Source organism: Lampetra planeri, chromosome 1 (genome assembly GCF_965212315.1).
Source record: "Lampetra planeri chromosome 1, kcLamPlan1.2.h2, whole genome shotgun sequence".
NCBI classification, from domain to species: domain Eukaryota; kingdom Metazoa; phylum Chordata; class Hyperoartia; order Petromyzontiformes; family Petromyzontidae; genus Lampetra; species Lampetra planeri.
The window spans coordinates 28,211,358-28,227,103 of NC_136107.1; the positions used below are offsets into that span (position 1 = coordinate 28,211,358).

General features: G+C 54.8%; 1 protein-coding gene across 3 annotated transcripts in view; it reads right to left on the reverse strand.

Moving 5' to 3' along the window:
- Nucleotides 1–11,185: 11,185 nt before the first annotated feature.
- Nucleotides 11,186–15,746, reverse strand: part of LOC144720930 (RING finger protein 17-like) — a 153,917-nt gene continuing 149,356 nt past the window's right edge. For 2 of the 3 annotated variants that reach the window (XM_078598110.1, XM_078598117.1), the window contains exons 41-42: nt 13,401–13,502; nt 11,186–11,897 (exon numbers count right to left, since the gene is read on the reverse strand). In XM_078598110.1, the coding sequence (XP_078454236.1) occupies nt 11,607–11,897; nt 13,401–13,502 (393 nt within the window). In that variant the 3' untranslated portion in view covers nt 11,186–11,606. Of the gene's footprint in view, nt 11,898–13,365; nt 13,503–15,746 lie in introns of all 3 variants that reach the window. The other variant, XM_078598127.1, reaches the window with a different exon arrangement.

Here is a 15,746-nt window from a genome sequence, read left to right on the forward strand (position 1 = left end):
TTTGTCCGCGCGGCGTGAACTCCAAACAATGGCACGCGCCCCCCTCGCCCGGGCCAGGCAGCTCCGCGGTGCCTTTGTTCCGCTAATCAATGAGCGACCTGCACGGCGCAAATTCCAATCAATCCTTTTCTCACGCAGGCCCCCATCATCGAGGTTCATGCGGCGGTGTCCATCACAAAGGCCCGTCGTGGGAAGCTGTGCATGGCTCCTCGCGCGCCTCCCCTCTCCCAATTATTTATACTAATAGCCTTATCCTTTAACTCCCCTAACAATGGTGCCTGCGCGCTCAAGCGTAATTATCCCAACCCTCCATGACTATGCGCAACAGCTCCTGCGGTCCCGCTATTCGTGCTGTCCCGTCCCTCCCCTGCTTGCCCCGTCGACCCGTGGGGGTGTGTGTGGGGGGAAAATGCACCTCAACCGCGGTGGCCGAATGCCCCATGCCGCGACCACACCATATTACGGCTGGTCGCAGCGCCGCGGCGCAACGTAGCACGGGGGAGGTCGTCCAATTCCCTGATCGCCGGAAACCGTGAGAGTTAACCCCGATAAGGGTTTCTCGGATAAAAACCGGTCGGCCAGGTGACCTCCCCTCGGAGCTCTATGGGGGGGGGGGAATGCGTGCGGGTGTGTTCGTGTGAGGTGAGGTGAGGGGGACGCGGGGTTGGCTCCGTTGCTTGGTGGTGGCGAAGTCGGGGGTTTGGGCGCCTGCCGAACGGCTTCGTGGCGGCGGCATCACATAGCCCCCCGAGGTGCCAGTCCCCGTCCCGGGTTGACTGGAGCACCTCGCTTGGGCCGCGCCCACGAGGAAACGTTGCGGGGTCCGGGGGATCCGTCCGGACCTGGTGGCTGGCCTCGGGGCGGGTGGTTCCGTCCTCTGTAGCTCCTGCGGCGGTCTCCTCCTCCACTCCAGCGGCTCTCCCCGTCCTCCGGCACCTGTGGGCTGGGGCACAAACTCAGCAGCGGAAGGGTTTAGTGGCCGTCGTCCGCGTCTTCTCCGGACTGGATCGGGGCGTCTCGGGGGCCCGGCGGGGCCCATGTAGTGTGCGAGGCCCCCCAACACGAGGGGCGCGGGTACTCCGGGATTTCGGGGCCTTCGGGTGACGGGGTCCTCTCTCGCCGGGGCCGCTTTCCACGGTTTTAAGCGGCGGACGTTGACCACCGTCTCTCGATCCCTCTCCCCGCCATAGATTAGTACCGTCCAGGGGGATATCTGCCGCACCACGGTCCAGGGTCCCCGCCAGTAGGTCGTCAGTTTCCCCACCTGCCCGGCCCCGACGCGAGGGGTGTGTAGCCACACCTTAGCACCTGTCAGGAATAAGGGGGGTTCCATGCGGGGTCGGGTGCCCTGTTCCTGCCGCCGATGCGCGGCTTCCCCTTGCGGGTATGCTCGGCCTCGGGCTTCTCGCAGGGTCTCCAACAGGTGTTCCACGGGGCGGCTTCCCTCCTCCGGCTGGGGGGAAGGGACGCCGAATAGCAGATCTGCGGGTAAACGAGACTCACGGCCGAACATCATTAAAAACGGGGTTTGCCCCGTCGACGTGTGTACGGTGGTGGCGTAGGCGAAAAGGGCGTAGGGGAGGTGTTCGTCCCAATCCCGTTGATTTGCAGCCGCCATACGTTTGAGTTTCCCCGCTAGGGTCTGATTCATGCGTTCTACCATACCATTCGCCTGGGGGTGGTACGCTGTGGTTCGGTCCTTCTGGATTCCGAACTCTCGGCACAGTGCCTGGAACAACTCGGCCTCGAACTCGCTACCCTGGTCGGTGAGGACTCGTTCTGGGATCCCGTGCTTAAGCACGTAGTGTTCCACGAATGCCCGGGCCACCACCAAGGCCGTTTTATCAGGGATGGCCACTGCCACGGGGTAGCGGGTGAAATACTCTACTGCGACTAGGATATATCGGTTGCCTCGATGGGATCGCGGGAATGGCCCCTGTAGGTCAATCCCGACCAGCTGATTCGTGCGGCTGACGCGGAACGGCCTTAGGGGTACCTGGTATCGTGCCGGTTTCGGCCCGCACTGCTGACAGGCGCGGCAGCCCTGTACCCAGGCCGCCACGTCTTGTGCCAATTTGGGCCAGAGATACTGGCGACGCAGGGTCTCTCGAGTGCGTCGTTCCCCATCGTGGCCCCCGAGTGGGTGGTCATGCACCAGCCGAAGCAGCTGGGGTCGCACCTGGGCAGGAACACAGATGCACCCCGGCTGGCCGGCCTCGGTTAACTCCCGTACCACTCCGTTCTGCACACACAACCGGGCATACAAACCGCTCCAGGGTCCTGGTAGGGCGCTCTTTTCCTCCCGCAGTGCCGCCTCCACTGCCGCCAGATCGGGATCTCGCTGCTGGGTCTGTCTCAGCTGCTCGTCGTTCAGGCCCGGGAAGGCGCAGCCGACGTCCTCCTGGATCCGTCCGATCGGGTCCCGAGCCGCGGGTCCCGCGCTTGCCGTGCGGTCGACGGGATCCTCGGTGCCACCTGTGAGGGCCTCTGTGGCGCACACTGCACTCTCTCTCGCTGGGGGGGGGTCAGTGGCCGCGGCCGCTCGGGGGTCCGTTGCCTGCCGGCAGCGTCCCCCCGTGAAGCACGGGCAGGCCTCCTCCGCCCTTGTCTCGGCGTCCACCGTGGGTCGCCTCGACAAGGCGTCCGCGTTTGCATGCGTCCGGCCAGCCCGATACTCGATTTGCAGGTTGTACTCCTGCAACTGCGCCAACCACCGGGCCATCTGCCCCCGCGGCTCCTTGAATGTAAGAAGGAACTGCAGAGCATAATGGTCAGTGCGTATGCGACATTTCCTGCCGTACAAATACGGCCGGAACTGCTTACATGCGAAAATCACGGCGTACAACTCTTGGCGGGTCACGCAATAGTTAAGCTCGGCCCCACTCAAGGTCCGGCTGGCGTACGCGATGACTCGTTCCGTCCCATCCTGTACCTGTGACAACACCGCGCCCAGCCCGCTGCTGCAGGCGTCGGTGTCCAAAATAAAATCGGTGGTATAATCGGGGAAAGCGAGGGTGGGGGCGTGGGTGAGGTGGTCTTTGAGAGTGGTGAAGGCCGTCTGGCAGGCCCCCGTCCACTGGTAGGGGTGCTTAGGGGAGGTGAGTTGGGTGAGGGGGCGTGCAATCTCGCTGAATCCCTTTACAAATCGGCGATAATAGGTGGCGAGCCCCAAAAATGATCTGATCTCCGTCAGATTCCTTGGCCGTGGCCACTCCACTACGGCGCGTACCTTCTCCGGATCGGTGTGCACACCTGCCTCGCTGACGCGATGCCCGAGGTACCCCACCTCGCGTTGTGCGATGTAACACTTACGTGGCTTGAGCTTGAGATGAGCCGCTCGCAGTCGCTGGAACACCTCTCGAAGCCTGAACCAATGCTCAGACAAAGATCTACTGAACACTATCACATCGTCCAAGTAAATCAGGCACTGTTCCCATTGCAAGCCCCGCATCACCAACTCCATCAGCCGCTGGAACGTCGCGGGCGCATTGGTGAGTCCGAACGGGAGTACTCGAAACTCGAATAGCCCCATCGGGGTGGTGAATGCGGTTTTCGGCCGATCCTCCTCCGCCATCTCCACCTGCCAGTACCCGGACGCGAGATCGAGGGTGGAAAAATATCGCGCTCCAGCGAGGCTGTCGAAGGTGTCGTCGATGCGGGGTATGGGGAAGGCATCGCCGAGCGTGACTGCATTTAGTTTACGGTAATCGACGCAGAACCGGGTTGACCCATCCTTTTTCGTCACTAGTACCACTGGGGCTGACCAGGGGCTCGCCGAGGGCTGAATTATGTTATCGCGAAGCATGTCCCCAACTGCCTCTTTGATTTGGGCGCGTTCGGGTGCGCCCACTCGGTACGCAGGGAGTTTGATGGGTCGGGCTGCACCGGTGTCAATTTGGTGCTTAACAAGATCGGTCCGACCCACGTCCGAGTCGTGTTCACTGAATACGTCGGCATACTCCCGCAGTAACTCGCGCAGCCGATCGGCCTCTCCCTTAGGTAAATCCGCCCATGGTACATGTAACGCGTCGAGCAGGGGAACGACCTCGGCTCGGGGAGTCGGGCCGACTCGCCAGGCCAGGTCCTGGTCACCCTCAGGACGCCCGGGGTCCTCAGCCCAGAGTGCGAACACCGAGTCGTTAGAGTGGCGTGCGTGCAGGGGGTGTACGGTGGCTATCGGGGTGCGCCGCCGCAGTATCGCTGGGGTACTGTGGGGGTTAAACATCCGCATAAACAATCGGTCCCCATCTGCGTTTACCAACGTGGCGGATCCCACTATCCCATACCGTTTTGCCAACTCCGGGTGAGGAGTTAGCATTACCTCTCCTGATGGTCGGAGCGCGGGGTCGGTGGGGAATGTTGCCACCGGCACCAGCATCTCGGTGAGCGGGCCGATGGTGACTGCCGTCGCCAGGATAGCGGCCACAGGTGCGAAGCGGGGGCGCGTCGGTTCTCGTCCCAAGAACGGTATCCGCTCGCCGTTGCTCTCCATGGTGGCGCATCGCTGGCGGGGTTGCACGTTGAGTCCCAGCCGTTCTAAGAGGTCGGTACCTGCGATACACTCGTGACACAACGCACTCGACACGTAGAACTCCTGGGTGCACACCTGACTGCCTATGCGGACCTCTAGGGTGGCTCTCCCCAGCAGCCCCATTCCGGCTCCGCTCGCCGTGTGCAGCGCGCGGTCCGGTGCCTGCAGGTGACGCACGTCGACCCCGATCGCGCTGCAGTGCGCTGCGCTCACGAGCGAGGCCACCGCCCCCGTGTCTAGCAGGATTCGGGTACGCACTCCGTTAACCTCCCCTTCCACCAGCGACGTGGCCCCCGTGATCCCCGCCACCAGCTCCCGTAGCCAGTCGCCAGGAGTCACCATTTCCGTGGGCGTTGTTGCTGGAACCTGTGTGGAGATCACTCGCTCGCCATTATTCTCATTATCGTCTATTTGTATCGGGACCGCGTCGATTGCACCCCTAGTGGGTCCGCTCACTAGGAGGCGTTGGAGTTTAACCCCCCGCGCCTGCCGAGCTCGGGTGATTTCAGGACAGTCTCTCACTAGATGCCCTCGGCGATCGCACATATAACATGCCCGGGGAGGGGGGCGGTTCCGTAGCGGGTCCCCTGTCCGCTCCCTCTCCCTCCCCCAGTACGCAGTTGCCCCACATCGGACTCTAATTGGGACACCCTCCCGGCTAGTCCCCCTACTGTCGAGCGTAGTTCACCCATCTCAGACTGGAGGGTCTTCACATTTTTATTTGCTTCCTCGCGTACCTGGGTTACCCTCTCACCTACGTGGGTTACCTTACCGTCCATTCGGTCTACCCGGCCAGCAATATCTCCAATGCCGGTCTGTAACCCGGCTACCCACCCCGGGGTAGTCTCGCTGGGTCTCTGGGGCTCCCTTGCCCGTCCCCTTCCTGCGATGGCGAGCTCCTCCTCCTCGTCCGAGAGTAGGCTCGCTACGGCGCACTCTCGTCCCCTCCCTCGAGGCTGCGCGCGCTCACCAGAGAGCTTCTCGCATTTACGCGCGCGCTCGACAAGTGTGTTAAAGGAGAGGCGTGCACCGTCTATATTTGGCTGCCACCACGGGGTGCGTGCCAAATATCGCTGGACCTTCCCGGCGGCGAGGCTCTCAATTACTTTCGCCTCGTGCTCCGGGTACGCGAGCTGGGTCAACATGCGTACGTCCTCGGCGTAATCTCGCAGATCCTCGCCGGGCTGGCGGCGGCGTGCCTCTAAGGCCGCCTGCGCATCCTCCTCGTCATAGGCGCCGAAGCGCCGTTCGAGTTCGCACATTAATTTTTCCCACTGAGTTTGTACGCTTGCGGGCAAAGCTTCCACAAAGTCAGCTGCCCGTCCATCTAAATGTATCTCTAACTGCTGCAACGCCTCCTCATCCGACCACCCATTAACCTTTTTAGCCCCCCTGATGCTGCGGGCAAACGATTTCCATGATGGAATTCCTTTGCCCGTAAATGTGCATTTGATTTTAACCTGGGTTGGGGGGCCTCTTTCCCTTGGGGGTGCGGGGGATCGTCCCGCTTCTGACACCAATATGTGAGGGTCGCTAGCCCCCGAGATCCCTCCCTCGATAATGCTAACGGCCGGGCTAGCATCATCAATCGCCCCCCCGCTGCTAGGTTCCTCACCCGTGGCGTGGGAACCATCGCCCGAGGATTCCCCTCCCCCGCGGGTCCGCGTAGCCGGCATGGCTAATTACCGAGTAGTATTCTGCCCCTCCCTACTACGATACCTCCCTGTCCTAATCGCGCGCCTGCAACCCACACGGAGCGAACGTACGCACGCCCACACACACACACGCCGTTCCGTGCACTCCAACTCAACTCGCGTTATGATCGCGCACCTGTATCGCACACGGGGTGGTCGCACGCACACACACGCAGCTCCCCACGCGACACACTGCTCAACAAGATCACGCGAGACCACGCTTCGCTATTAATGATTTATTATATGCTACCTGCGAATTGATGTTGAATCAGTGAGTCGACGAGGCTGGCCTATTCCACCCAAACCTGTACCTATTCCCTATTTATCGGCTTACGCTACCCTACTTCACCTCCCCACTCACTGTTTGGTGCCCGCGGTGGTTCGCTGCTCCCGGTGCTAACAGCGCACCTCGACGCGTCGCACGGACGTCCGGGTCGCTGGCTGGAGCTGCTGCGGGTCCGCTGGCCTGGAGAGAACCGTCCGATTTCCCCTTTGCGCTTCCCATTTATCCTGATTCCCGGACCCCTACCCCCTTCCCACGCACCGTGCGCCTTCGCTATGCTAATTAATCCTTTGTCCGCGCGGCGTGAACTCCAAACAATGGCACGCGCCCCCCTCGCCCGGGCCAGGCAGCTCCGCGGTGCCTTTGTTCCGCTAATCAATGAGCGACCTGCACGGCGCAAATTCCAATCAATCCTTTTCTCACGCAGGCCCCCATCATCGAGGTTCATGCGGCGGTGTCCATCACAAAGGCCCGTCGTGGGAAGCTGTGCATGGCTCCTCGCGCGCCTCCCCTCTCCCAATTATTTATACTAATAGCCTTATCCTTTAACTCCCCTAACAATGGTGCCTGCGCGCTCAAGCGTAATTATCCCAACCCTCCATGACTATGCGCAACAGCTCCTGCGGTCCCGCTATTCGTGCTGTCCCGTCCCTCCCCTGCTTGCCCCGTCGACCCGTGGGGGTGTGTGTGGGGGGAAAATGCACCTCAACCGCGGTGGCCGAATGCCCCATGCCGCGACCACACCATATTACGGCTGGTCGCAGCGCCGCGGCGCAACGTAGCACGGGGGAGGTCGTCCAATTCCCTGATCGCCGGAAACCGTGAGAGTTAACCCCGATAAGGGTTTCTCGGATAAAAACCGGTCGGCCAGGTGACCTCCCCTCGGAGCTCTATGGGGGGGGGGAATGCGTGCGGGTGTGTTCGTGTGAGGTGAGGTGAGGGGGACGCGGGGTTGGCTCCGTTGCTTGGTGGTGGCGAAGTCGGGGGTTTGGGCACCTGCCGAACGGCTTCGTGGCGGCAGCATCACAGGGCACAGGTGGTGAATCAGCCAGACCCGTGGCACCCGCTGAGTCTGCCCCGTGACCTCCTGCCAGCGGGCGTTCTACACTTCACGTGGCCTCAAGGTGCACATGGCCTGGCACAAGCGTCGTGGTGGCGTCACCGCCACTTAGTGGCGAATGGCGGCTGTTTTGTCCACACAACATCATGGATGCATGCCGGGTCCAAGCAAGAACATCTGCTGTATTACATACTGACGGACCAGCTGATGCACCTGGGTGTGCATAAAACCTTGGACACCATTCGTAGGGATCTTTTTTGGCCAGGCATGGTGGCTGATGTCGCCGATTTGTTAGAAGGGTGCGTGCAATGCGCACGCCGAAATGGCCCCACCGTTACAATCCATACAAGTTTTGCGGGTCAATGAGCTTGTCGCTCTTGACATCCTGGGGCCATTTCCTGCCACACCTCGTGGAAATCGGTTTTTGTTGGTTGGGGCAAAATACTTTACACGTTGGCCCATTGCCTGGCATTCCTCAATGGATACGTGATGGATAAAGAGGCACCTGAAAGGTTACTAACAGATCAAGGGAAGAACTTATCTTCTAGATTGCTCCATGATGTGTGCTTCCTGCTTGGCACTCGAATGGTACGCATGTCTCCATACCATCCGCAAACGGATGGCATGGTGGAGCGGTTGAACCGGACGCTTACGACGATGCTTAGCCACCAAGTGAGCGAGTCCCAGCAGGATTGGGACTTGCGCATTCCTGGCGTGCTAGCCGCTTACCGCATGGCCCCCCACGCTTCGACCAGCTACTCGCCCTTTTATCTCATGTATGGCAGGGAGCACGACCCCCACAGTTGATGTCCAACTCGGCGTGACTCCACCTAAACAGCCTGCTAAATTGACCGACTCGCTTCGCTTTAACATTGAGAGGCTAACCGAAGCACGAGAGGCTGCTAGAATTAATTCAGAGGCGTGGCAACACACTAGTGAATGCCTGCAGGCCTCCCGCGTTTCTGACCACAGGTGGAGGTCGGGCGACAAAGCTTGGCTTCACTGCCCTCAGGTCCCTGTGAGGACGTCCCCCAAGTTGGCTAAACTGTGGCGGGGGCCCGTCGACGTGGTGCGTGTGGTTCGGCCCCAATGCGTGCTGATTCGTTGGGGTCGCCGCTGCTGGCACGTAAATCCGTCGCGTTCTTAAGCCGTACTTTGTTTCACGCGCTCCCGATTCATTCCCACTCAGTCCGGCCCGTTTGTGTGAGGTATACGACGAGCCGGGTTGTGTGCCTACTGATGATGCGGAGCAACAGCGGAGGTTCTTGCCCCCCTCTGCAGGCGCCACAACTGACGCCTGCACCGGCGCCACAACTGACGCCTGCACCGGCGCCGCTGGCATCTGCTCCACCGCGCCCTGCCAAGAGGAGTTCCCCCGCCGCCCCCTCGGACACTCTTCCTGTATGGCCCTCTGACCCGCAACCGTCACCCCTGAGTCCCGCCGGCTTAGGGGAGGACTCGGTCCAGGGCTCGGCGATTTTCTTGACCCACTCCCTCGACTCACATACACGCCCCACACACTCCACAACGAGTACAGCCCGCTGTTCATTCTTGTTGCCTTTTATTGCACTCTTTGGGGTACTTTGTACAGTAAACTCGGGAGGGGAAGGGGTCACTTTTGCACACGCCGTGAACTTACCTTGTTCTTCTATAGGTTGTATATAGTGTACATTTGTACAGGTGGGTTGGAGTATTTATGTCGGGTTACTCACCTTTTTTCGCGGTTATTATAGTTGAGGCTCGCGTATCTTGTACATTGTTGTACCCTTTAGGATTATTGTCAGCCGGGATGGCTGGGTGCTACGGAGGGGGGAGTGATGTTGTGCCATACCAAGGCGCTGTGGGTCTTCTTATGGTCACCACACTCACATACCGATTGGGGGCGGCCGAGGGAGTGTGCGGGAGGTGTGGTGGTTGGCCTGGGGTAAAACCCCCCCTGGGTACCCTGTGACTGGAAGTAGAGACCCCAGACCCCCAAGGGGTGGGGGCTGGGGGCCAACGGTTCATTCCCGACCCAGACCCTTCTGGAAGGTTCGAGGGAAGATGTGGCTAGGGGCGGGGTAAGCCCCAACTTGTGTATAAAGCTGGTCTTCTCAACGGGACCGGCAGTGTTTATCTCCTCAAGACCCGAAGACTAGTCCAGCACCCTGGGACCCTCAACCGAGGCTCTTGTAGGAGCCGGGTTGTAGCGAACCAGCGGTGAGACCCGTACCCTGGCTAGGCCGGGTCAGTCTCGCCTCCCCTAGCTCCCATAGCGGAGGACCCGTGAGAGCGTAGACCGGAGTCTGTAGGGCCCGCTAGAAGGGAGGCTGTACCTCCCTTAGGTTATCGGGTGAAGGGGCCGTACCCCGTAGTGTTACAGGGGCCATAACCCTTAGTGTTACGGCTATTATTGTTTATCTGAAATAAACGCGTTGCCTCCAAGAGAGAAGTCTCCCTCGAAGTTTATACCCACAACACGTACACAAAGGATAACATCTTCTGTCTTGCCTCACGGCAGATGTGGAGCGTACGTTCACAGGAAGTTCCTGTTTTTTTATGCTAATTTTGGTCACGTGACCAGGAAGTCACGATGTTAGATTTTGTGAACCACGCGGGCAACGGCCATCTTACTCATAATTCAAGATGGCGGCACGCATCGCATCTCAGTGAGATCACAGCCGCACTTGTCCATTGTGGGAGCTTAAGAAGCATTGTCTGTAAGTTTGTTTATATTCCTATAATATTGGCAATGCTGTTGTAATGTTGGAATGACCGTTATAGTGATGTAAATGCCTTTATGGTGCTGTTAAGTTGTTGTAGTAAATACGAGGTCTAGTTAGTAACGAAGCCTGCGACTTTCCTTATTGTGGATGTTACTTGTGATTTAGTAGGTCGAGTCAGACTTGTGCCTATGTTGCGATCCTGAGAGTAAAGATGACGAAGTATCTCATCCACAGTTTAGTGTTATGTGTAATGCTGTACATTTGGGGTGCAGTGGGATGAAAACACTGTGTGCCTGTATGCAACGCACCGGCTTGTGCTTTTGTCTAGTTGTTCAGTGGTAATGTGGGGGCCTGGTCCGTCCAGGATCTATTGTTATCTAAGACAATGTTCTGATGCTGTGGTGTTCATTGTGTTGGTGTTTCCGGATTATAACAAATGCTGTATCTGTTTTCTCACCAGTTTTACCTTGTTACAATCAATAAATGACGATTGGAGTTGGACGTTCATCCTGGCTCCGAAGGTTTATTGAACGCAAGGTTATCTACTCGACTAGCGGTGCAACGCAGCGCACAGCGAGGCCGAGATATCTTCTGTGGGAATTTTATTTCTTTTAACGCAAACTCATTGTGAATATAATTTCAACTTTGGATTTTTTTAAAGTGTAGTTTTAAATGTTTTTCACACATTTGATGGAAAATATTCTGTCTCTGAAACAGTGATGTATGGTACAATATTGTGGTGTACAGTATTGTGGTGTACAGTGATGTACATTATTGTGGTTTCCAAATTGCCTATTTTCAGTCAGAAGGTGAACAAGGGTGGTGGTGGTGAGTGCTCTCATTCCACTACATTGTTACACAGTATATACAGTGTCTCATAAAATGACTGCCAATTACAATTGCAACAAAACATCTAATAACTGTGTTTAATGATAAAAAAAAACAATATTTAACATGAAATGCAACAACATGGATTGAATTTGGGTTTATATCATTGGTACTGATTTACTTTTCAAAACAAACTTTGGGATCTAGGAACTCCAAGAGTTTGGAAAAGATATTGGTAAATTGCTATTTTAGAAGCAAAACTTGACTCTTAAAGAATCAAAAGATTTGAAATAATATCTGGACCATCACGTTATATAAGACATTGTATATAAGCGATGGCCCTGAACTAAGGCAGTGGTTCTTAACCTGGGGGGGACGCACCCCCTGGAGGTGCAATATGCCCTTTCTGGGGGTGCGAGACATGGCCCGATTCTTTTAGAAGGTAAATCATCGAAACACATATGAAGCACGGGCACGTAAGTACAACTACTTTGTCTCATCAAACCTATGTATTTATTAACATAATGTTTTTTAACGATTGAGAACCAAAGGGGTGCATGGCTGCAGTAATGGTTAAGAACCACTGAACTAAGGAAATAATCATTTGAACGCAGATGCTGTCGTTCTGAGTGTACACGTTTTTGCTGTCCTCCATTCTGGCGGTGTACTCTTCCTCACCGACGATCTCAACGTCAGCATGGCTGAATGCTCCAGTGAGGCTGCCTTCGTCACAGTGGGGCTGGAACAGAACGGCCCGGAGGCACTGGGAGCTTTCAGGATCCAGGCACTTGCTTATCTGCGCACAAGTAAGAAACAACCTTGATTCCGTCTACGCAGGGTGCGGTTACGAGGTCTAATATTCCAATGCTCAAACAAGTCACTTAGCATAGTGACAATCTAAAACACCTACAAACGTTTACAATTATAAAGTCTAGACCATAAGTTGGTATATTCATTTGGTATTTGTGCCATTTCTTACGAAGGTGCAGTGTTTCACATATGGAATTAGTCTGCCAGTAACGAGCGATGTTACTACGTGTAACATGTAGGCTTTCGCGTTCAATATTATCCAAGATATATTTTTTGGGTCAGATTGCATAAATATAAATATAGTCCGAAACCGGAGGATTTCTCTACAACTCTGGCTGTTGCCCGATGAGGCTGGTTGTTGTAATTACCTGCGAAAACGTCACGGGTACTCTAATTGTAAATGTTGTGGGTTTACTCTCCAACACAGAACCAGTTATTGCTGAACTAGTAATCAGCATGTTTTGTTTACATGACAAACCTTGATAATTGACTGTCAAGTGGTGGGGGGTTCAACGACACATTTATATTTACGCCATCTAACCCAAAAAAAACACTAATGGATGACTGTGTAATCTGAGTATATACAGGAATAGTTTGAAAGACATCACTGTGCATCCAGTAAGCCCTAGGCCAACAGAAAGTACCTTTTCACAAACAATATATTGGCTATTCAATTAGTGCCTGTTTGTATGTCATTTTTTTAATGACTTGAAAAATATATAATCCAACTCAATACAATAGTCACTTTGCTACGTCCAATATTATATCTATAATGTAATAAAAGTAATGTATTGTGACTGAAAATATAACCAACTACAATATCAACAAAGTGCTGCCCCATGCACCAATATCTCAAATCTTCAGGACCCATCTCCACCCTACCCGACATCTCTGCATATGTTATATCCTTAACTCAGCTGCAGCCAAGACCCTCATCAGTGCATTTAGCACATCCGGAACCTGTCTGCTGCAACTCTCTCCTTTACGGATACACCAAATCTCTCATCAATGCACATTGGTATATGGGGTGCATGGCGAGGTCTGGTTCAGATGTTTGCTTGGCACTGACATCATTACTCATCAAATATGTGACTGCTGTAATTAGTGGGCTCAAACGGGCTGCCTCCGAGATTATAACTAAATGGGATCGTATCTTTATCGTAGTTTATAGAGCACCTTGACCAAGGTGAAGATGAAAGTGAATAAAATACGAGGAAGGAATGAATGGGTGAACCCTGCGATGCATGAATTTAGTTATAAATAATACAATAGTGAAGAGCAAATTATGACGAATGGATTGATGGATGGGGAATGAGTGGTAGCCACAAGGAGGTTAAGATGTCGTGAGATGCGCTAGGGGAAAACAAAAGTGAGTTGCGACAGAGAAGTGGAAGCTAATTAGCGAAGTTGACTGCTCAATGTGGCATTGAGCGGAATGACATGACTCAACCCACCCGTGTGTTGGCGGCTGCGCTCCCTCAGCACCCACCTCCCACTGAGCCAGACCCTCCTCTGGGATGTGCTGGTAGACCAGGGGGCCGCCTGGCTCCGCAGCGTGGTACAGCGCCACGCATGGCCCTCGTGCATCTGTCTATTATTGCACACAGACAAAGATCCCCCGTATAGCCTGAAAAGACTGTTGTGGGGCAAGTGCTGTTTGCAAGTATGACCTATAAAGGCCGGCACGGCACACGTAGGGGGTGGGTAGCCAAAAGCAAGCCCTTTGTTTCCCCAGTGGCGATGTTTACACACCACACCAGGTACTCATTTGAGGCCGAGTCGACCTAGGGGAGGCCCACTACCGGTTCAGATAATCGTCACTGCAGGAATCGAATTCGGGTCCACTGCACTAATGCTCCCCACTATTGCACAAGGAAAAGATCCCCCGTATAGCTTGGACAGACTTGGGGCCCTCGTCCATCCATCTATTCTTGGACATACACACAGCAGGTATCCCTCAATTTACAAACAAGGGATGCATACTTCGAAAAGCACACGTTAAATGACGTTTTGTAAAATGGGAATGGCTTTTCCCATGAATTTAATACCAAAAATGAAGGATGTGCTTCAGTCGTTCCAACTCTACTCCTGATCTAAAAATATGCAGCTATATCAGAACATGTTGTGAATAATAAAATATATTAATCTAAACCCTACGACTCAGTCGTGCCACTGTCCACAGACCCGTCAGCCCCGTGACCGACTCGGGGCAAGGACGTCACGGCCGATGTGGAGGCGGGCCCTGGCAAACCCAACGCCACTCTGGCGAGAATAGCGAGGGCGGAGTTACTGCGCAGTCCGAGCGCAAGCCGTGATCGGGGCTGCGAGGTTACACTCAGTACGACGCGCTCACCACTGCATGCTCGCTTTGACCCAGTCGCCACTGCGTGCTCGCTACGACGAGTTCACCACTGCATGCTCGCTTTGACCCAGTCGCCGCTGCGTGCTCACTACGACGCGCTCACCACTGCATGCTCGCTTTGACCCAGTCGCCACTGCGTGCTCGCTACGACGAGTTCACCACTGCATGCTCGCTTTGACCCAGTCGCCGCTGTGTGCTCGCTACGACGAGTTCACCACTGCATGCTCGCTTTGACCCAGTCGCCACTGCGTGCTCACTACGACGAGTTCACCACTGCGCTCTCGCTGCGATGCGCTCTCGCTGTTGTGCACACTCAGCGAGCATGCTTGGAAAACAGGCCGTCAACAATCGCACAGCAAATCGCTTCCGTAATCGGCGAAGGAACGTTGCGAGCTCTGCCTGTGCCAGGGTCCACATGAATGTTATAGCCGCAGCAACTCGCTAACGTGGAGCTAATAAAGCAATCCCCCAAACACCGCTGCATTACCGCACCACGGGGCAAAAGTAGCACCCCCCCCCCATCTCAGCATGCTGGCGACTCCCCCGCCTCTCTGGGCGTCGTCATGTGACGCAGCGGCGAACCTTCCTTATTTTTGCACATTCTTGCATAACATTATGTTTTTAGGTGTTACGTTTCTGTTTTAGCGTCTTAAATTTGTTCGTGAAATTGATATAAACATACAAACACAAAAATAAATATCCTACTGTAAAAAGTTTCTGTATTTACTGTATCGTACATTGCACTCCAATCTCGAAGACTGGGGTGATGTACGTAGTAAGTAGTAGTACTACTACACTCTTGATTCTCAACAACTTGTTTGATGATCGCCGGATTGATGTGAACGCCAAATTACATGCACTTTTTGCCGGATCACACTGTACATTTTATTTTTATTAGTTATGGAGATGTATATACGTGCATTATATTCATTGTTTAAATTGTATGTATGTAGTGTATAATGTAGTGAATATATTTGACACTAAAATCAAGCAAATCTACTTTTCTTTCTCATGCACACGGTGCCAATCGCCGGACTGGTTACAGCCTTCAGAGCGGTTTTGCCAGATCGGTCCGGGACCACCGGATAATGTTGGAAGCCACAGAAAATTGTGCAGCACCGGATAATCGTTTATCAACTTGTAAATATCTAAACGTGTAACTCTTAACTACTAGATAGCTTTAGCCTTGTCGTCTACAACTCGTCCCCCCCAAGTGCAGAAAGAAGCGAGGATTTTGGATAGGGAGGCTGTAAAAGTGCGATGATGAGCGCAGAACGTTCCATGGCCCAAAGGGGAATTGCTGAACGTGAACAAACCATTGGACTGGTGACCGGCAGCATAGGACGAAGAGAAAACACGCAGCACTCCGTTTACCATGAAATGGCAGTATTGTCATTGTTTGTTCTTTTACCATTTAGGCTATTTTACCCACGAAAGCCTCACTCAATCTCAATACTTTTTTTCAGGAGGGCC